General features: G+C 33.2%; 1 protein-coding gene across 2 annotated transcripts in view; it reads right to left on the bottom strand.

The window, feature by feature from the left end:
* SLC12A2 (solute carrier family 12 member 2) overlaps positions 1–22,325 on the bottom strand; it is a 110,387-nt gene that overhangs the window by 3,110 nt on the left and 84,952 nt on the right. The window contains exons 18-26 of one of the 2 annotated variants that reach the window (XM_007188581.2): positions 18,981–19,087; positions 15,691–15,770; positions 13,284–13,409; positions 10,439–10,486; positions 8,855–8,977; positions 7,262–7,373; positions 5,394–5,480; positions 3,986–4,121; positions 1,055–1,122 (exon numbers count right to left, since the gene is read on the bottom strand). In XM_007188581.2, coding sequence (XP_007188643.2) covers positions 1,055–1,122; positions 3,986–4,121; positions 5,394–5,480; positions 7,262–7,373; positions 8,855–8,977; positions 10,439–10,486; positions 13,284–13,409; positions 15,691–15,770; positions 18,981–19,087 — 887 coding nt within the window. The remainder of the gene's footprint in view (positions 1–1,054; positions 1,123–3,985; positions 4,122–5,393; positions 5,481–7,261; positions 7,374–8,854; positions 8,978–10,438; positions 10,487–13,283; positions 13,410–15,690; positions 15,771–18,980; positions 19,088–22,325) is intronic. The other variant, XM_057540694.1, reaches the window with a different exon arrangement.

The raw sequence follows: 22,325 nt of genomic DNA, 5'->3' as shown, positions 1-22,325 counted from the left end.
TATTTCTCAGAAATTTCTTAAGAATAGCAAATAAATATTTCTATAAACCCTAACACATTTGGTATCTAACATTAAACCTCAAATTTCCCCTTAGAATTCTTTTAGGAGAAAGGGACGTTTCTATCTGAATTTTGATAGTGGTAACTATACATGGACAAATGAAATTCAAACATAATTAATTCTACATATTAATGTTCAATTTCTTTTATCTCTCTCTGGACTCTCATTTCCATTTGTAGATAGTGATAGTATGTCCAGTTGCTCCACAGAGTGTCTCCCTCTAGATTTCTATGTTTTAGTAACTTCCATTACAGATACTTAATTATCATCAGCAAAATCTGAAATTTTCTGGTGTATTAAATATTTGTTGTTAATCAAAACAACAATCCTTTGGCATTACTTTATTTCATCATTTGGCATGTTTCAGAGATCTGAGCCTTCTTTACCTATATAAGGGCCCAGGCTCCAGGACTGAGAAAATTTGGGTTCAAGAAGGATCTAGCTAACCTGGTTTAGTGGAGGAAAAGCCAGAGTAAGCATAAACATCGATATTCAATGTGAAGACAATGCGTCTAGATGTAAATTTTGTGTGTGGAAACTTGGTGGGAATTGAGATAGGAACTACTTTTTAAATTTAATCCTCCACGTAACTTGATGGAGTTATTTCTATGAAGAAGCTGCCTGGGATTGACGTTTTAACTTGCAGCCCTCATACCCCACAAATGTTGATGGCTATGCTGCGGTGTTTCCAAAGCTACGGGATTTTTTAAAAGTGCGAAAAAGGATAAAGGAAAAAATCACAGAATAAACTATTATGATAAAGAAGTACTTAGATTCATGCAAGCTTAAGGTTAATATTTTTGTTTTTCTTTCCTCCTATCTTAAATGATTTCTTCATATGCTTAAAGCAAAGTGTATTTAATAAGTTTTTTTCCTCATAACCACAAAGTCATTATGGATGTTATATAGATATATACTTGGTAATAGAAATGAATCCTAATTGAATGATCATAAAATGAATACCCAAGAAAATCTTAGTATAGGTATTACTTACATGACAATGATATTAGCTGTGTTCGAATTTTCCTTTAATAATTCATTTAACCTGATCTGCCGGTATGTCTGAAATGAAACAGAACAAAGTCATTACTAGACCTTTTGAAAACTGGAATTTACCCTGGTTCATAAAGCTATTAAGTAGACAAAAAGAAACCAAAATCAATTTTGGTATAATAAAAATATCTTTTCCCGAATTTTAAAAAAAATTAATGCTTTGCACTATCCAAATATAATTACAACTTAAAGTAGATTTAGTTTACACCACTGGTTCCTCTCATAACCAAACGCAGTTCTTTTTTATTTTTAACATCTTTATTGGAGTATAATTGCTTTACAATGGTGTGTTAGTTTCTGCTTTATAACAAAGTGAATCAGTTATACATATACATACGTTCCCATATCTCTTCCCTCTTGCAACTCCCTCCCTCCCACCCTCCCTATCCTACCCCGCTAGGTGGTCACAAAGCACCGAGCTGATCTCCCTGTGCTATGCGGCTGCTTCCCACTAGCTATCTATTTTACGTTTGGTAGTGTATATATGTCCATGCCACTATCTCACTTTGTCACAGCTTACCCTTCCCCCCTCCCCATATCCTCAAGTCTATTCTCTAGTAGGTCTGTGTCTTTATTCCCGTCTTGCCACTAGGTTCTTCATGGCTTTTTTTTTTTTTTTCCCTTAGATTCCGTATATATGTGTTAGCATACGGTATTTGTTTTTCTCTTTCTGAGTTACTTCACTCTGTATGACAGACTCTAGGTCCATCCACCTCACTACAAATAACTCAATTTTGTTTCTTTTTATGGCTGAGTAATATTCCATTGTATATATGTGCCACATCTTCTTTATCCATTCATCTGTCGGACACTTAGGTTGCTTCCACGTCCTGGCTATTGTAAATAGAGCTGCAATGAACACTGTGGTACTTGACTCTTTCTGAACTTTGGTTTTCTCAGGGTATATGCCCAGTAGTGGGATTGCTGGGACATGTGGTAGTTCTATTTTTAGTTTTTTAAGGAACCTCCATACTGTTCTCCATAGTGGCTGTATCAATTTACATTCCCACCAACAGTGCAGGAGGATTCCCTTTTCTCCACACCCTCTCCAGTATTTATTGTTTGTAGATTTTTTTGATGATGGCCATTCTGACCGGTGTGAGATGATATTTCATTGTAGTTTTGATTTGCATTTCTCTAATGATTAATGATGTTGGGCATCCTTTCACGTGTTTGTTGGCAATCTGTATATCTTCTTTGGAGAAATGTCTATTTAGGTCTTCTGCCCATTTTTGGATTGGGTTGTTTGTTTTTTTGATATTGAGCTGCACGAGCTGCTTGTAAATTCTGGAGATTAATCCTTTGTCAGTTGCTTCATTTGCAAATATTTTCTCCCATTCTGAGGGTTGTCTTTTCGTCTTGTTTATGGTTTCCTTTGCTGTGCAAAAGCTTTTAAGTTTCATTAGGTCCCATTTGTTTATTTTTGTTTTTATTTCCATTTCTCTAGGAGGTGGGTCAAAAGGATCTTGCTGTGATTTATGTCAAAGAGTGTTCTGCCTATGTTTTCCTCTAAGAGTTTGATAGTGTCTGGCCTTACATTTAGGTCTTTAGTCCATTTTGAGTTTATTTTTGTGTATGGTGTTAGGGAGTGCTCTAATTTCATACTTTTACCTGTAGCTGTCCAGTTTTCCCAGCACCACTTACTGAAGAGGCTGTCTTTTCTCCATTGTATATTCTTGCCTCCTTTATCAAAGGTAAGGTGACCATATGTGCGTGGGTTTATCTCGGGGCTTTCTATCCTGTTCCATTGATCTCTATTTCTGTTTTTGTGCCAGTACCATACTGCCTTGATTACTGTAGCTTTGTAGTATAGTCTGAAGTCAGGGAGCTTGATTCCTCCAGCTCCGTTTTTCTTTCTCAAGATTGCTTTGGCTCTTCAGGGTCTTTTGCGTTTCCATACAAATTGTGAAATTTTTTGTTCTAGTTCTGTGAAAAATGCCAGTGGTAGTTTGATACGGATTGCCTTGAATCTGTAGATTGCTTTGGGTAGTAGAGTCATTTTCACAATGTTGATTCTTCCAATCCAAGAACATGGTATATCTCTCCATCTATTTGTATCATCTTTAATTTCTTTCATCAGGGTCTTATAATTTTCTGCATACAAGTCTTTTGTCTCCTTAGGTAGGTTTATTCCTAGGTATTTTACTCTTTTTGTTGCAATGGTAAATGGGAGTGTTTCCTTAATTTCACTTTCAGATTTTTCATCATTAGTGTATAGGAATGCTAGAGATTTCTGTGCATTAATTTTGTATTCTGCTACTTTACCAAATTCATTGATTAGCTCTTGTAGTTTTCTGGTAGCATCTTTAGGATTCTCTATGTATAGTATCATGTCATCTGCAAACAGTGACAGCTTTACTTCTTCTTTTCCAATCTGGATTCCTATTATTCCTTTTTCTTCTCTGATTGCTATGGCTAAAACTTCCAAAACTATGTTGAATAATAGTGGTCAGAGTGGGCAACCTTGTCTTGTTCCTGATCTTAGTGGAAATGGTTTCAATTTTTCACCATTGAGGACGATGTTGGCTGTGGGTTTGTCATATATGGCCTTTATTATGTTGAGGAAAGTTCCCTCTATGCCTACTTTCTGGAGGGTTTTTATCATAAATGGGTGTTGAATTTTGTCAAAAACTTTTTCTGCGTCTATTGAGATGATCATATGGTTTTTCTCCTTCAATTTGTTAATATGGTGTATCACATTGATTGATTTGCGTATACTGAAGAATCCTTGCATTCCTGGCATAAACCCCACTTGATCATGGTGTATGATCCTTTTAATGTCCAACTGCAGTTCTTGATACATATGTCTTAAGTATTTTTTTAAAAAATCACATGGAAGATTAATGAAAAGGAAGCAGGAGAGAAAGAATACCTTGGTCTTATAAAGTTCAAGCTCATTATCTGTTATTCGCCATGGTTCATCTTCTTTCATTTTATCTGCAATATCTTGTTCTTTATCATCTTCATGAAGTCTGTATGGCTCAATCATTTCATCAAAAGCTACAATACTTAGAAAAACAGAATACAGATGATTAACCTTATGCTGAATTACTTAACAGTAAGATCTTAAACACTAAATTATAACTTGAAAAGTTAGTATAATTATAACTTCAGAAGTTAGTGTTTTCCAACTATTGTGCTCCCTTCCATACTCTGACTATAACAATCACTCTGGCAATTTATTTTGAAAATAGCAATAATAGTTTCTCTAACTGATTAGAAATTTAGAACCATATTCATAATAAAAGAACTGCAATTTTAACTGCTAATGCAGGTTTCCTTGTATCTGCCCCTGCTCCTATACCCCAGCCCGCCAACCTAAATAAATTTCATCACATAAGCCAAAATGATCCTGTTAAATAAGTCTAATTGTGTTACTCCTTTACTCAAAACACTCAATTGCTTTCCCAGTTCAAGTACCACTGAAGAGAAGTAGTGTAAGAAAAGGTACTAGAACATTTTGAAGGGAGGAAGGGGCAGATATTAAACATTTAAGATGCAGAATTAAGCTGTAGGTCCAAAGATACTAAATAGGACAAAAGATAGTAGAAGAACATGAACAGCATTCTAATCCTCTATGAATGTGAAAAACTTATTTTTCAGAATCAGTCTCATACAAATCTCCTAGTGTATATTGTTCTATAAGAGAAAAAAAATGTCTCCCTGACTACAACCTTACAGGGTATACCTTACTGTTTTCTACTTAAAATGAATTCTTTATACCAGCTTCATCATATTCAACATATATCTGAGAGTAATTAAAATTATGTACAGTAATATAAATATGTGTAATTATAACAACTTCCATATACCATTTCCAGGTAGAATAGTCCACGAGTCTACTTTTCTTTGACTCTTGAGAATTCTGAATGCAATTACTATAGGCAAATTCTTAGATTTTTTTTTATCCCCTATTTTAGTAAAAAAACAAAATAGTGGAAAGTATTACCCATGTGGAGTAAGGACTGAGTGGTCATAATGAACAATGGAAATTTAAAGAACCATGTGGAATTTCTGTGGCACTAATGATTTTCAAAAACTACTTGTAAATCAGTAATTGAATTCTTCTCTAAATATTAAAAACCCTTTAGACTTACTTCAATATCTGCAATAGGCATGCCAACTATCTGCTAGATTAAAAACAAGTTGACTTCACATGTAACTAACAGCAGGCAAAATCCCCAGGTAATTAGTTTAAGTTAAATGATCTGTTAGGGTGTCTGAGTATGTCATCCATAAGAATCAGAAATTTATACAAAGCAATTAATCCAATAACTTACTTTTCTTTCTTTGGTTTAGTATTAATATCTCCTAAGACCATGATATCAGAGAAGTCTATCCGGAACTTGCTAAGCAAAGTAGCCATCCTAGAACAAAAGCAAGCATTGAGACACATGAAGGATGTATACAGAAGTATTCTTATTCTATTTAGGGCTGAATCTATATGATTTATAGGAAAAGTCTACCAGGTACTAAACAGAGTCCATCTGAATTAACTTACAAAGTAGACATCTAAATGAGTTACTGTTCATTCACAAAGTAGACATCTAAATTCTGAGTAGAAACTTGTGTTGTATTCTTTTGCTTTCTCTGAATCTCTCCTTAGTATCCAATAATGAATGGACAGAGCAAGACATTAATAATGAAATTTGAATGGCAACTAGTTTTTTTAAAGTTAATTTTAGTCAAATTATATTGGTAAGTATATGTATTTCAGTAAAAACTAGTACACAGTTATTTAAAAATTATTTTTGGATTATTCTTCTATCCACAAAGAATGCATATTTCAAGGTCCATCTCTGACTTTTCGGGCAAAACTGAAGCTATAACTGATGGCAGATTAAGTTCACAGCTTTTATTTTTTTTAAACTGGGACAAACATGAAAAGGAGCTCCAATAAGCCTCTAATTTTTCAGTAAATAAATACCTTTTTGGAGGCAGAGTTGGCAATTAAACTTTGGTGGTAACAACAAAAAAGTTGAAACACACATACAGGAAAAGCAATTAACAAAACAGGATTTTATTTTTAATAAAATGAATTTTCTAAATTAAGATAACAGAAAACAAACAAGCTATAGGTTTAACTTTTAAATTACTAGTATTTCTTGCATAATTCATGATTTGAAATGTATAAACACTTAGCTCAACTCCAGTGTAAATCTACTAAGTGCCTAATATGTGTTGTAGGACCCACAAAACTCAAATCTAAGATAAGAAAATAAATATAATTCAAGCCTCAGAATGTAATGATTGGTATCAAGTATATCATGTTTCAGGAAGGGAATGTAACAACTAGAAAGAAACAGGGAAGGCGTTATGAGGAAGGTGACAATAAGTACTGGGGTTTTAAAGAAGTTATTTTAACAGAGAAGGGAGGCAAGTGAAGAACTATTTGTAGTAGACAGATGAGAGCAGGCAAAGAAGTAAAAGTCTGAAATCATATGTTTGTTTAGAGCAGATGCAGAAATGTGAACTGAAGTATAAGGCGTATTTGGGGGAACAGGAGATATAGACAGAAAGGAAACAGGAGGACAGATTGTAAAGGGCCCTGTCGCCTAGACTCTCTATGGTGTATAACAGAGAAGAAGTTAAAAATATTTGGGGCAGAGGCATCACATGATCAAAGCTTTGCTTTCTAAACGTGAAATTGGGAGCAATATGCACGATATATTACAAAATGTTCAGAGATGAGACACAGTGTACTTAGAGAAGCAATGGAACCAGAACTAGAATTGTGACAGGACAGACAGAAATAAGAAAATGGACAATGCCATCCTGCATTTCTGTTGTCTAGAAGTCTACAAAATATAACACATATATGAATATCACTTATGTGTATTTTTTACCCTGATTTTTTTTTTAAAAAGGCTGCTTAACACTTTGATGCTGGAAGTATTTAATAAAGATTTTCTAAAATGTCAATATATTAAAAAATATTACATATAAGTAAAACCAAGAATCTAAACTTAAACGTTAAGACTAAATTAAAGAGAATGAGGTTTTACTTGTTTAACTAGACTTTTCAGCTTCACTACAGAACAGAGCAACATGACATTTTCTGTGTTGTCTAATTGTTATCCCTATCAAATCTATATTGAAATAATGAACTACTACTAGATAAATGCCCATCAATTTAAAACAGACTTACGCTCTCCGGTCATGGTCTATTCTGTTTATTTTTCCACCAATGAATACTCTGATCTTACAATCTTTCCACTTTTTCTTGGTAGTCAGAAGATAAGGTATCAATAAGGTCAAACCTGAATCATAAAAATATAACAAATCCCTTATTAAAACACTAATTTCTCGATTAAGAACTTTTAATTCAAGTTAGTTGCTAAAAACACCTTTATTATAACTCAATATGAAACAAAATTGTTCTTTCAGTCCTTCCTTAATAATTCAGTCAAAAAGCCACTTGGCAGGCCTGAATAAGGAGGGAGGCCCAGTGGAGTCAGGGCCCATGTGAGGAAGGCAAAGAAATGGGATAGTGGCCTGGCAGGGTAGGGAGACTGGTTATATTAGGACTGAGGAAAAGAGAGTATTCACTGAAGCTAACGGGAGCCATGTTTCTCAATGGAATGAGAAACATAAAAAGGCAGAAGCTGGAGTGAACCCTGCAGTGTTGCAATGGAAGTGGTTTCAATCTATACCTGTATATACAAATAAGTGTGTGTGTGTGTGTGTGTGTTTCCTACATCTGTCCACTAACAGGGCCTGGGAGCAGTGACACCCTAGTAGAAACGGGCATATCTAATGCCCTGACCTTTGTTTCTAAATACCATTCTCCACTAAAAGGAATCAAGCCTCTTTGGATAAAGGGTGATTCAAGTGTTGGTGTAGGTAAAGTACAAAACTGAGCCTGGAACGTCTTATTTTATCAGAAAATAAAGAATGATTGGGACATGACAAATGGACACAGAAGTTATCCTAAAGAGGATACTGCTGGCCAAATCTGGGACAACATCAAAACAAACTATGAGAATGAAAAAATCATAATCCACTGAATAAAATAGGAATCCATAAGTCCACGTAGAAGTAAAGAGAAAGCTCCTCTTTATATTTAAACACCAACTAATAAATGAAGAAATGACGGGATTGGAAAAATCATCATTTGGAAACCACAAACACACCACAACAACAGTAACAGCAAGAATAAATTCAGGCAGAAATATCAATGGATGCTAAAGATGGTGCCAAAAATAGCAGTAATGATGGTATATGTGCATAGTCTCAAAGTAACTCCCCATGCCCCAAATATAATCATAAAAGGGGGTAACGATAACTTTTCGGTATATAAACCTGGGGAAAACCACCTTACTCAATGGTCAAAGCTACCTTCACCAGTGATGAGACAAATCAACACTATGTGCCACGTGATAAGACACAGACAGAAGGGCACAGCATCACTTCTGTGATATTTCTACCCACAGAAACTAATTATGATGAATCATTAGACAGCACTCCAAATCAAGTGACATTCTACAAAATGGTCTGTAATATCTAAAAAATAATGTTAAAGTCATGAAGCTCAAGGAAGGACTGAGTAACTTTCAAATTGAAGGATATTGAAGGGACAGGACAACGAAGTGTGATGCCTGATTCTGGAACTAATCCTGTTGCTTTGGGGGACCTGGCTTAACGGGAATGGGGTCAATGAAGAGTATACACCATTTCCTAGTACTACCCCCACAACTTCAGAAAATTTAAACTTCTTAAAAACATGTGTTAGCAACCTTACCTCCATCATCAAAAAGCCACCAGACATCAATAGTGTTCTTTCCCTGTTTTTTCTGAAACTGTGTACTGGCTTCAAGAAGCTTTTGGTCAGCTACATTTAAAGGCACAGCAGGGCCTTTGGATTCTGAAGGATCAAGCAGAAAAATAAGATATTAGGGAGGAGGTAAATATTAAAGTATATTTTGCTAAATTCCCATAGTTCCCTAACTTTTGTATATTCAAATGTTTATAATGTAGATAGTTGTATATATGACATCAATCATAAGGTTATAGTTGTTTACGATTTAAATATACTTTTAAAATGGTTACAGATAAATAATATCTGTACAATACCTAAACTCATCCAAATTATCTTGCCTAATTTCTAATATTTTGAAGCATTCTGAATGAAAGAGAATCATAAAAGCTACTAAAGAAAATTATGATCGCTAGATTTTGATTTTTGAAAAGCTGTTTCAGGCTAACTGGGCAAATTAAGCTTATGCCCGTTCCATGAACATAATTTCTTTTGTAATCTGGTTTCTCAATAATTTAAAGCTCAAAAAAAAATTTAAATGTAACGTTGTTATCTGTAATATAAAAGACAGAAAGAAATGGGAGACATATCAATACAATCATGCAGTTATCACAATGAAACCTCTCAGTCTAAGGAAAAACTCCCTCATCTTTACCTAACTTTTGTCCCCTCAATATGTGAGGCCCAATTCTAAAGCCATATAACCACCACATCTTTCTTTGAACCACAGAAAGACTGTGGGAACTCCTAGGAAGGGCACCCATCTACTGTAGGTCTAAAGAACAATTTATCAAGGGAGTTCCCATTATGTATCCCCAGGAATTACAAAGGAAGAAAAAAAAAATCAGCACTGACTCTGTGAGCAAGCAAATGACTACAATCAAATCCCTACAGCAAATTTTAAAAGCATAAATCCACAGAAGGAAGTCTGATCACTTTTGTAGAATGTCTATCATTCACTTTTCATGCTGCCATGATGTACGCAAAACATGACGAATGATTTTGCATGATGAAATAATATGGCTACCAAACCACACTGCTCCATAACTCTCACCTCTATCTCCTTCTCATAAAATTCATGTACGTTGACATGACTGTATCTCCCAAACGCAGCAGGACTGTGAGAAATATTGTAGTTTTTGAAATGAGAAATATATTAGTATCAAAATTAAGGACTTGGCTGGGTACAACTGATGGTAAAGAATGCAAGTGACACTGTAAATAAACCTATCTCAGTGTCTCTACTTATCATCTAAACCATGCAGTTTAAATTTAAAAATTAAAATACTGACTTTCAGGATTTGAATATTTCTGAAATACTACCATGATTTAAAAGAATTTGTCTTTGATTTAAAAGAATTTGTCTTTGATATATCACCTTTTCCTGGGATAATTTAATGCTTTAGTTGGCCTAATGATAATTTTTCTAATCTGCATTTAATAAAAAACTGTAACATCACCTCACCATGGAAATAAAAACCAAGGTAAAGAAAGAAAATAATAAGACTGGAGTTAAAGAATTAACAGTATGAGAAAAAGGATTAAAATAAAATGATGAAAAATGCCTGCCTTTTTTCAACAGTGGTTGAGTTGGAGTCTTGCCATCCTCTTCCTCATCTAGATTATGTTTAAAAAACACAAAATATAAGTTAATTGCCTTCTTAATAATAAAATAATGAAAATGTAACTAGAACACATTTATAAATAAAACACAGTGTGAAAAATAATTAAGACTGAAGATATTTTCTACACTGAGTGTTCAGGATTTGAAAAAGCAAACATATTTTAGACTCCTCCAGCAGGGCTACTGAGTAACACCCACCCCTAAATTTCATTCCTGTAAAACTGACAAAAACTTTAGAATTTTTAAACTTTTAAACTTTCATACTTGAAATCAGTTTCTCTGGCTTATAGAGTAGAAATATGATATTATAAAACTGATGTTGCAAGTAATACATAAATTTCAAACATGCCATTGCATCACTGTGTAAATGACTGACAAGTAATTTTAGAAACACTTAATAGATATTTGGTATTTGTAAAAATTAATCACCACTTGAAATATTTAGGAGTTTGATCAGAGACAAGAGTCTTTTGGTTTATATAAAATGCCAGGTTATACAGGAGTGATTTTTCAAATACATAAATTTATATATATACATATATGTATATGTATATATATACACATATATACACGTGTGTGTATATGCATGTATATAGCATATGTCGGTCCATTTATATTTACATATCTATAAATATTTCCTAGGGTTAATAGTTTTCCTAATCTGAAATTTTTTTCGTATTCTAAGCTGTACTATTTGTTTAAGGCACATAAAACTCCCAACTTGGACAGGAAAGAGTACACTGCAGTGGGCTCTGAGTCAGACTTCCAGCATTCCAAGATTACCTCTAACCCTTCTTCTAGCTGTGTGACCTTAAGCTAGTTACTTAACTCCTCACTTTCCTCTTTTGTTAAAAGGGTGAACAATACCTACCTCTTAAGGTTGTGTTATATTGCAAGCATTAATGCACACAGCTCAGTGCCTAGCACAAAACACATATTCAAAGGGTACTCTTTCTGTCCCTCTGCATACTGCATGCCTCAATAAGACAGACATACCGAATATAATAACGATACCAGAATGTTTATAATTCTGAAGACGTTTAAAATTATATAAACTTTCCTATATTTTCTATACTAATTTTGAAAATAATTGGCTAAATAGAAAATAAACACAAAATAAAATAAATGCTATTTTTGAATGCTAGTTTTTATGCCTGTTATGGAACAAGAAACATTTCAATTATTACATTTAATTTAATAGTATTAAATATTATTGTTCATATAAAGTAGGTATTTGATATTATCTATCTTTAATGATAATGAAAAACATTTATAAATATAACTATGGACATTCTGTATTCATTTCAAAGAGCTTAGAAATGTCAAGGAAATCTTGACACTGAAAAATGATTTAAACTAAGTTAAAGGCATTTACACTTTTATAATAAAAAGATGAGTAGAAATGTACTGACCCAGTTCCCTACTCTATAAAAATAGACTTCATAAGATTGTGACATACATTAATGAGCTAATGAATGGATAACATCTACTACAATGTAAGAGGAACAGTAGATGCCTGATAAATATATTACTTCTTCTTCTCCTATCACAGTTTTACCTATTAATTCCTAACAGATTCCGTAAAGAAAGGATCTGTTTTAGGCAAGAGAAAAGGACAACAACAACAAATAAGAGGAAATGAAAGAATGTATACCACAAACTAAAAATAAATGCAGGAACATAAGAAGAGTTATCAGAACCAGTTTATAGAATTTTGAGGTGAAATAGAAAAAAAAAATTACAATCAAGCCAGCAAAGAACTGATATGGAAAGTGGGTCTCAACTAAACTCTCAACTACCACTACTCTAAGCAAACAAGGTAAATAAGGAGGAAAGAAAAAGCAACATTAATGCTTCTAAATAATCTAGAAGAGATTTCAGAGATAGGAGTTATCCAAGGTTATCAATTTCAGAAAAAGAATGGTAATTATTTTACAGGAAGCAAAAGTATGATACGGTTTGATGATTTACAGTGCAGATTTTTCTTGTTGCATGTCAGCTGGGAGTAGGACAGATGGAGATACTAGACTGAACAGAGGTAGGAGAGTGAGGGTGGGAGAGTGAGATTTGGAAGTCATTCCTCTTTCCTTCTCATAAACATGACATAGAGATTTGTGGATGAAATTATCCCATAGTCTCAGGAGATTTGGAAATCTGTTTGTGGCTTAAACCACATTAGCCACCAGGAGTATTTATGTCTGTAATTATGGCCCAACAGTTCAGCAGCCAAACGTAAATTGCTCATTTCTTGGGAGGAGACTAAATTGAGGAATAAAATTGCACTTGAGTTTTTACTACATTGTTTTACCTGAACAATACCAGGTACAGTAGATGTAAAAATATTCTGAGTATCTCAGCACATAAACAAAACCCCTGGTATTGAAGTATCTTGATTTACCAAAAAAGTTATGTAAACTAATTTTATAAACCTCATTCCTTTCAGTGTTATCATATGCTATACACACATTACTCCAAAACTACCATGTTTCTTTCCAAGTTCAGATTAATCAATGCTTCAAATTAAAATTAAGTATAAATAAAAACATACAAGAGCATATTAGTATTTAATTAACTGGCATGGTTTCTGTTCTGTGATCTACTTAATACCTTAAAAATAATTAATCATTTGTAGCCATTTTTGAAAGGCATAAATTTTACCTGAGCAACTAGAAATGAACAATACACGTTTGAGAACTGGTTACTTTGTAAGACGTGCCATATAATAAAAACTATTTCTTCCAAAATTAAAACATTACCATTAATAAAATTTCTTGTTTGAATAAAAATTACCTTTATGTGTAATGGATTTTTCACTAGATGGTTTAGAAGTATCTAAATCTGGTTTTTTACTATACTCCACACTTAGTACCACATCCTTGACACCAGGAGATTTCTCTTGTGATGACAGTAATTCTTCTGTAGACATAAAGTATTCAAAATGTTATCTGAATCTTTTAACCAAAGAGGGCATCATGGTATAATATCAATTAAATGACAATTTTAAGCAAAGTTTATAATGATAATGGTAAGTTTATAATGAATAATTTCTTATTATAAACAAATGTGACAATCAATTTTGAAATGACTATTCAACTAAATATCTTTAGCCACAACTAACTGTCAGACATTTGAATTAGGTGATGGGGAATCAGTAATGAGTAAGATGTACAGAACATAAGAATCTGGTAGACAAAAGAATGATGTATAAAATGTGAATCAACTCTACTCTTAAAGTCATTTACGCATGTAAAAAATGTAGAATGTGACAAATGTTCATTACATATAAGATGACAGACAACAGTGAAAAATTATACCCATGACTATAGAGCCAAAACTAGGGGATAGAGTTCTTTCCTAAGCTCATGGTGAAAGTGCCATCTCTATTTTTAAATCACTTTCTTCATTTTCTGTTTTTTGGGAAGGAGTTAGTAAACATTTAGCTTCTACAATAAAAAAGATTTATCATAAAGACAAACATAATATGAAATTGATCTTCTATCCATAATCCTCATCACTAATATGTGTATATTAAGAGAAATAACAATAGAAAGTATGTAAGCCTCGGTGCCAGCACTATGCTAAGAGCTTCACAGGCAGTATCTTCACAATAGCCCTATGAATAAAGATGAGGAAACTGAGGCTTGGAAGTCAACAAATTTGCCCCAGCTACAAAACTACTAAGAGAAAAAGCTGGAATTTTTAAAGCATATCTGACTCTACAGCCTATGCTCTTAAGCCCTGTGCTAAAGCAAATTCCTGTCTCCAAATCTTAATGATGAATAAGGAGGCTTTCAAAACAATTCTTATGATTATAAACACTTGAAAATATTTTCTTGAACTTCCAATCACATTTAAATCTCAGCAAATTAGAGTATATCATTTATTAGCCAAACTGTGATGTTTTTGAGAGTGAAAGGGAACACTACCAATAATTATGCAGAGTTAACAGGTATCCTAAACCAAAATTACTGTTAGAGCATAACAAGCATAATAAATAGTATTTTGCAAGGCCTACTCCAGAGTAAGAAAATGCATTTTCAGCAGGCCATACTTTCGTGTTACATGGATAAAGACCTCAAAGCATTCCTTTCAGAAATGTACAATACCCTTAAAGTGGTGGAGGGAGTGGGAGGATTAGAACAGTTTAAACACATGACCAGATGACGAAAGTTCATTATATGCCTCTCAGCTATTTAGCCTTAGCTAATTTTGATGACCTGGTTAATTAACTGATAAGGATAAAATATTAGGTATGCAAATTTTCTTAAACTTACAGTATTTTTTAAGCTACCAGGAAATCATTAGAGGGTATGGAATTTTCCATAGTTTTTTATAAAGTTGGCAAAAGTGCTAAGTATACTTTAATAGGTTTTAAGCTTAATGAAAAAAAAATTTTTAAAAGCTTAAAAAATTATATAGTTTGAGAGGAGATTAGTGGGTGTTGGGGTTAGAGAACAGGGAAAGAGTATGAATGGAAGCTATAATGCAGTAGCACAAGGGAGATCTTTGTGGTGATGGAACAGCTCTGTATCTTACATGAAACAACATATGTGACAAGTGAAACAGAACCACACACAAGTGTATGTAAAACTGGTGAAATCTGAATAAGGTATGTAAATTGTCCCAATGTCAATTTCCTGGTTTTGATACAGAACTATAGATATGATGTTACCAGTGGGGGAAACTGGAGGAAGGGTACACAAATTTTTGTGAATCTATAATTATTTCAAAATGATAAAGTTAAAAAATATACTTATAGAGTCTTTTCTGAAGAAAGAGTAAATGATATAACAAAGTTTAGTTTTTCATTATTAATATGCCTCTTTCTACAAAGTATATCTTCCATAAACATGAAAATGTCTAAAATGTTTTCCTCTGATTATTTTATTTATCATGTATTTTTATAACTTTGGCCAAACTACAATCATAACTAATGTTTGTTTCACTTAAACTTAGGATTTGAATTGAATTTTATTCTATTAATAATTACTAGCCACCATTCAGGTTGGTACAAAGAGAAAATATAAACTTTGGTAGAGCCAATCAGATCTGATCTTTAAATGCCATACAATAAGTATATGACACATATTAGATGGTAAATATTAAAATTATTAAAGAATTTGTAGAATTATATATAATTTTCTAACAAAGTAATTTATATTTTTAAGATAAAAAATGTATTTCAAACAAGATTTACCTTGTCCTTGAAGATGAGATATATCCAGACCCTCTTTTAGGCGGATAACTACTACTCCGTATTGTATATCAAAGGCGTCACTGTAACAAGAAAAAAATAATAAAAAAATTTTTTAAATCACAAAAATTTCTGTCTGTCTCCTTCTCTATAAAATGAAGGCAATAGTAGATGATCTCTAAATTAACTTTCAGCTTTAAGTATCTGATTCTTATAATATGCTTTAAAAATTACAGTGACATCCATATGTTAGTTTCAAATCCTACACCATTCCTTTTCCCCTTTTCTGTAATACTGCTAAAATCTACTTAAGTGTAGATCTTTATAGTAGTGATATTCTACCTACAGCAGCTGTTTAAAGCAGTAACTGTAGTTTTATCTATCAGAAACAGACCAAAATTATGGAAAAACAACTTTCAATAATCCCATCATAGTTAATCTAGGCTTATACCTTTAAAGCCAAGAGAAATACATGAAGACAAAGAAGACAGGTTCTGAGAATGAGAGCAGGTTGTAGAATATGAAGGGATCCCTTATCATTTATGAAAGAAGGGTGCTTTTCAAGTAATTCAAAAATTTTTACAAAACAGGTTTAAAAGGTAGTCCTAAGGTTATATATGCATTTGCGGACATGTATTCGCATGCCCTTTTAATTTTTTAAAACACAAACAGGAACATCTTATACACAGGTAAAATACATTAAAACCTTGAAGACAACTCTCAAACCAGACTTAAATTCCAGAAACTTTAGTTAAGATCATAAATCATGTAGACCTAAGTTCTTAAATCTACTGAAAGAATTTCCAATTGTAAAACTTCAGGTTGGGGGCTTCCCTGGTGGCGCAGTGGTTGAGAATCTGCCTGCCAATGCAAGGGACACAGGTTCGAGCCCTGGTCTGGGAAGATCCCATATGCCGCAGAGCGACAAGGCCCGTGAGCCACAATTGCTGAGCCTGCGCGTCTGGAGCCCGTGCTCCGCAACAAGAGAGGCCGCGATAGTGAGAGGCCTGTGCACCGCGATGAAGAGTGGCCCCCACTTGCCGCAACTAGAGAAAGCCCTCGCACAGAAACGAAGACCCAACACAATCATAAAATAAATAAATAAATTTTTTAAAAAAACAAAAAAAACAAAAAACTTCAGGTTGTTCCCTGGAGTGGCAACAGGCTTAGATTTTATCCTTTATTATTATTTTTAATTATACAAGTAATCAATATTCATTATATGCATATAAAAATGATACATTAACCTATAGCTAGGCATATAAAAAGAAAAAGCTAAAAACTAATAAAATGATCAAGTTTTTGCTCCTATTGATAAATAGAAGAATGTGTTTATGGTATAATATGTCATTGTAAAAGGTCTTTTGTCATTGTTGTTTTAAATCACAGGGAGACAATTTTGGCCTGATTCTTCTGTTGAACTTTAACCAAGGTCAAGAGAGATTCACTGGAGAAAAAATTAATAGACATGTTAACCTTCCTCTGCTGTACTGTGAAAGATCTAATTAACTATTAGAGAAGAAATAACTACAAGTATTTTAAAAAATAGTTAATAAAGTAATTGAATCAAAATCAATTTCCTTAAAGAAAATCCAGTGAATATAGCTCTTAGTCTACTTCAGACTAAAAGAGCTAAATGTTTTTGCTATAAGGTATGGAAATTTCTATAATCTATATAATTTCTTTAAGCTATAGAAGTTGATTTACAGTTTCAGACCCTCCATACTGTTAATACATACATAGTAAATAAAGTATACCTCAGCTGTTCAAGGTATTTAAAATCACAACCAGAACATAAGTGTCACAAGATAAAAGAGTAAGCAGTATCACTGCTTTAAAATAGCCATCAACGTCTATGGTTCCAGAAACCAGAGAGCAATATTTTACCTATCTTTAAACTGCTGCTTGACATATAATACTTGGATTAATACTGGACTCTCAGAGCAAACATTTACTTCAGTTCCTAAAAGATCAGTGTCAGAAAAGACTCCTTTCTTTCAGTGCTCCCATTATGACAAACTACAACTAATAATGAGTGAATTATTTGCAAAAATGTCACTTTTTCTATTTTCTAGGATAATTACTCCATCTCACTGGTCTTACATCTTCAAATAGAAAAAGCATACTCTTCGGCTCAAGGCCCACATGATGTAGTCTTTCTTTCACAGTCTCCTTCTTTCCCTAATCCCCATGCATACAAAGTACAGACTACAGAATTAGAAAGGGAGAATGAAGTGCTGTTTACGAAAAAGTTAACAAACCCAAAGCCAAAGACCAGTCACAACCTCTGACAAACCAGCAGAGCTTGAATTTTACTAAAAACCATTTAACAATTACTTGGGAAATCTTAACTATCGTATATTTTACTAATGAATACAAAGAGATTTATGAAAGTAAAGTATGAGCTCTGGTTACTTCCACAAAGATGTATCAAGGTAGCTATGAAAACAAAAGCATTATATGTGATACAGGCAAATAATTATATGGTTCTACCAATAGATACAATAGGAGCTCCAGGAAGGGAAATAACTCCAGTGAGTTAAGGATAAACAGATAAAAATTCACAGAGAAATAGGATTTGAATCTGGTACTAGAGTTATTTTGACAAATATAAATTTTTTTTAAAAAATGACAATTTTTATAAAGAAATACTTTATAAGGAGTGAACAGTTCTATTTCATCAGCATCTATGACAAGAAAACTACTCTTCAATCAAGTATGATGTACTAAGAGGGAATCCTTATCCTCTATAAAACAGTGTGAATGAGATAAAGAGATTTGCTAAATAAATACTAGGAATACTAGAAAAAGTACTTTTCAAGATTAAAAACAAAATATGACAAAAATAGAAAGAAATTTTATTCTTTTTATTAAATAACTCAGTTCCAAAACACCTTTGTAATAGATTAAACAGATACGTATCCAAAACTTAATAACATGGATAGATTAAAATCAGAAAGACAAAGTAACAAAAGGATAAGAACTCATTAGATAACCTGTAAGAAGGAAATTAAAGTGATGTAAATCAAAACTAAGCTGTCTTATAAACATCATTGGAAATACCACTGAAAAGTGAATAGTAAACTCAGAACTTAGTACTTCAAGGGGGTGGAAAAGCAAACATATAAGTGCATTTTAAAAAAAGAAATGTAAATAACTTCCAAATGATTATTTTCATTCTTATGCTTCTACTAGAAGAGACTATATGAGAAACAGACTTCAAAAACCAGTGCAAGCTTTCAAAATTAATATTTTCTGAATCAACTAAGTTACTGAATTAAAAGGATACTTACTGAAATAAGTTTATATACATATCCACATCCCTCATATCTGCTTGCAACCAATCTTTCTTAAATCCAAGGACAAGTGTGTTTGGTTTCATACGCCCAAGACCAGCAGCCTAAAACACAGAAAAAATACAACTTTAAAGATATGCCATTCACAAAATGCTTTTTAAATGACAATATCCTAATGGACAGCCTCTAAACATTTTTATTTTTAATGTGTTTTTATAAATTTATTTATTTTATTTATTTATTTTCGGCTGTGTTGAGTCTTCGTTCCTATGCACGGGCTTCCTCTAGTTGCAGCGAGCGGGGGCTACTCTTCGTTGGGGTGCGGGGGCTTCTCACTGCGGTGGCTTCTCTTGTTGTGGAGCACGGGCTCTAGGCGCGTGGGTATTAGTAGTTGTGGCTCGCGGGCTCTAGAGCACAGGCTCAGTAGTTGTGGCGCATGGGCTTAGTTGCTCCACAGCATGTGGGATCTCCCCAGACCAGGGATCAAACCCGTGTCCCCTGCATTAGCAGGTGTATTCTTAACCACTGTGCCACCAGGGAAGTCCTCTTTCATAATATTTTAAAACACACTAAAAATTCTATTCCCAAGGTTGGGTACAGACATAAGATTTTTTCTATTATGGTAAAAGATAAATAAAACAGTTTGCCATTTTAGCCATTTTAAGATGTACAATTCAATGGCATTAATTACATTCACAGTGTTGTACAACCAACCCCACTATCTATTTCCAAAAGTTTCTCATCACCCTAAACAGAAATTCTGTAAACACTAAGTAATAACTACCCATTCTTTCCTCCCTCCAGGCCCTGATAACACCTAATCTACTTTTGTCTCTATGAGTTTGTTTATCCTACATATTTCCTATAAATGGAATCACACAATATTTGTCCCTGTGTCTGGCTTATTTCATTTAGCATAATGTCTTCCAGGTTCATCCATGTTACAGCATCTATCAGAACTGCTTTCCTTTCTATGGCTGAATAATATTCCATTCTATGTGTATACCACATTTTGTCTATCCATTCATCTGTTGATACATGCTTAGGTTGTTTCTATCTTTTGGCTACTGTGAATAATGCTGCAACAAACACTGGCCTACAAATATCTGTGTGACTCCCAGCTTTTAATTTCGTTGGGTATATGCCTAGGAGTAGACTTGCTGGATATACAGTAATTCCTTGTTTAGACTTTTGAGGAACCACTAAGCTGTCTCCCACAGCAGCTGCATCATTTCACACTCCCACCAGCAAGGCAAAGGTTCCAATTTCTCCACGTCCTCAGCAACACTTGTTAGTTCCTGTTTGTTTGTTTACTTAATTACACACATGCTAGTAGTGTAAAATGGTATCTCACTGTAGCTTTGATTTGCATTGCTCTAATGACTAATGATACTGAGCATTTTTTCATGTGCTTATTAGTTATCTTTATTTCTTCTTTGGAGAAATGTTTATTCAAGTTATTAGCCCATTTTTTAATTGGGTTGTCTGTCTTTTTGTTGCTGCTTTAGGAATTCTACGTATGTTTTGAATATTAAACCTTATCAGATATATGATGTAAAAAGATTTTCTTCCATTCTGTAGATTGTCTTTTCACTTTCTTGATAATGTCCTTAGATGCACAAAAGTTTTTAAATGTGATGAAGTCAAATTTGTTTACTTTTTTGTTTTGTTGCTTGTGCTTTTGGTGCCATATCTAAGAATCCATTGCCAAATTCAAGGTCATGAAGATTTACCTCTATGTTTTCTTTGAAGAGCTTTATGGTTTTAGCCCTTATATTTAGATCTTAGATCCATTTTGAATTAATATTTTATGTCATGAGGCCATACTTAAGTTTTTATAGGTGATATACTTAAATCATTTTTTGTGAAAGATTAAATTAATTCAAATACTTACCAAGTGCTGACCATGTGCCAGACACTGTCATAAAGACTCTGGACAATTAGGGAACACAAGAAATAAGCCTAACCATGTAAAGTTTACATTCATTTTCAAAATGTTCTATCCATGCACAAGTTTCTTTCAAAAAATAAGATTATTTTTTCCACTCTACTATAAATAACGCTTTGCCCTCAGGAGACAGATAAAGAATATTTATTTTTATTTTAAAAACTGTTACATAGCAAGGTAGCCACTAACCACACAACATAATTTTGATTTTTTTTGTGTTTTTTGGTAAAAGAAAACCAAGAAATATCTTCAAGTTTTATTGTTTTTTAATGAAGTAAGCTACAAGATGACCAGCAACTTCTTGATGGTACAAAACACTGTCAGAGTTACACCCTTTCTCATCACAAACTTTGGTCACAATCTTATTATAATTAAAAGGTTTTATTTTTGTAAAATTAACAGTAACATTCTGAGGTACTCTGTGCACTTCTGTTTTCAACTTCATTATCATAATAACTTTCCCTTGAATGACTGAGTAAAGAAATTTCACATCTATCAGTCATCCTAAATCCTTTGTAAATTCTAATCAAAGCACCTATTCAGTTAGAAGTAATGTTTTCAGTTTCCATAAAACATCATGTGTTTTAAAGAAATAACATTACTGAAAATATGTCTTCTCTGGAACATATTCCATTTGGCTCATAGAAAATCAGTTCTTCGTGGACTTCCATAATTGAAACTGATATAGCAAAATGCAGTCATCTGAAGCTTATTACAAATAGCTTCAGTTTCAATCAAAACATTCTCACCGTGTTGTTTTTTTGAATCGTGAGCAATGTTTTCTGTGAATCTTCCACCAGAACTTGCTGACAAGAAAGGCATTTAGTTTGTTATAATATTTTTCTGTGTATCATCATAACCATTTTTACTGTAGCAGAAAGAACAACTCTTTCCCCAATAGTATGTGGCTTTTTATTTCTGTCATGACTATTACATAAAAACATTTCCAAACATCATGGTTACCTAATTTAGTTAAGTACTGCCATGAGATTCATATTTAAGAATCACTAACAAGAAATGAAGGAAACAACAGCAAAGATCAATAAAACTAAAAGCTGGTTCTTTGAGAAGATAAACAAAATTGATAAACCATTAGCCAGACTCATCAAAAAAACAGGGAGAAGACTCAAATCAATAGAACTAGAAATGAAAAAGGAAAAGTAACAACTGACACTGCAAAAATACAAAGGATCATGAGAGATTACTACAAGCAACTATATGCCAATAAAATGGACAACCTGGAAGAAATGGACAAATTCTTAGAAAAGCAGAACCTTCCAAGACTGAACCAGGAAGAAATAGAAAATATAAACAGACCACTAACAAGCACTGAAATTGAGACTGTGATTAAAAATCTTCCAACAAGCAAAAGCCCAGGACCAGATAGCTTCACA

The sequence above is a fragment of the Balaenoptera acutorostrata genome, chromosome 2 (genome assembly GCF_949987535.1).
Source record: "Balaenoptera acutorostrata chromosome 2, mBalAcu1.1, whole genome shotgun sequence".
Classification (NCBI taxonomy): Eukaryota; Metazoa; Chordata; class Mammalia; order Artiodactyla; family Balaenopteridae; genus Balaenoptera; species Balaenoptera acutorostrata.
The sequence above is the reverse complement of the archived record's forward strand: the minus strand, read 5'-3'. Positions and strand labels throughout refer to the sequence as shown.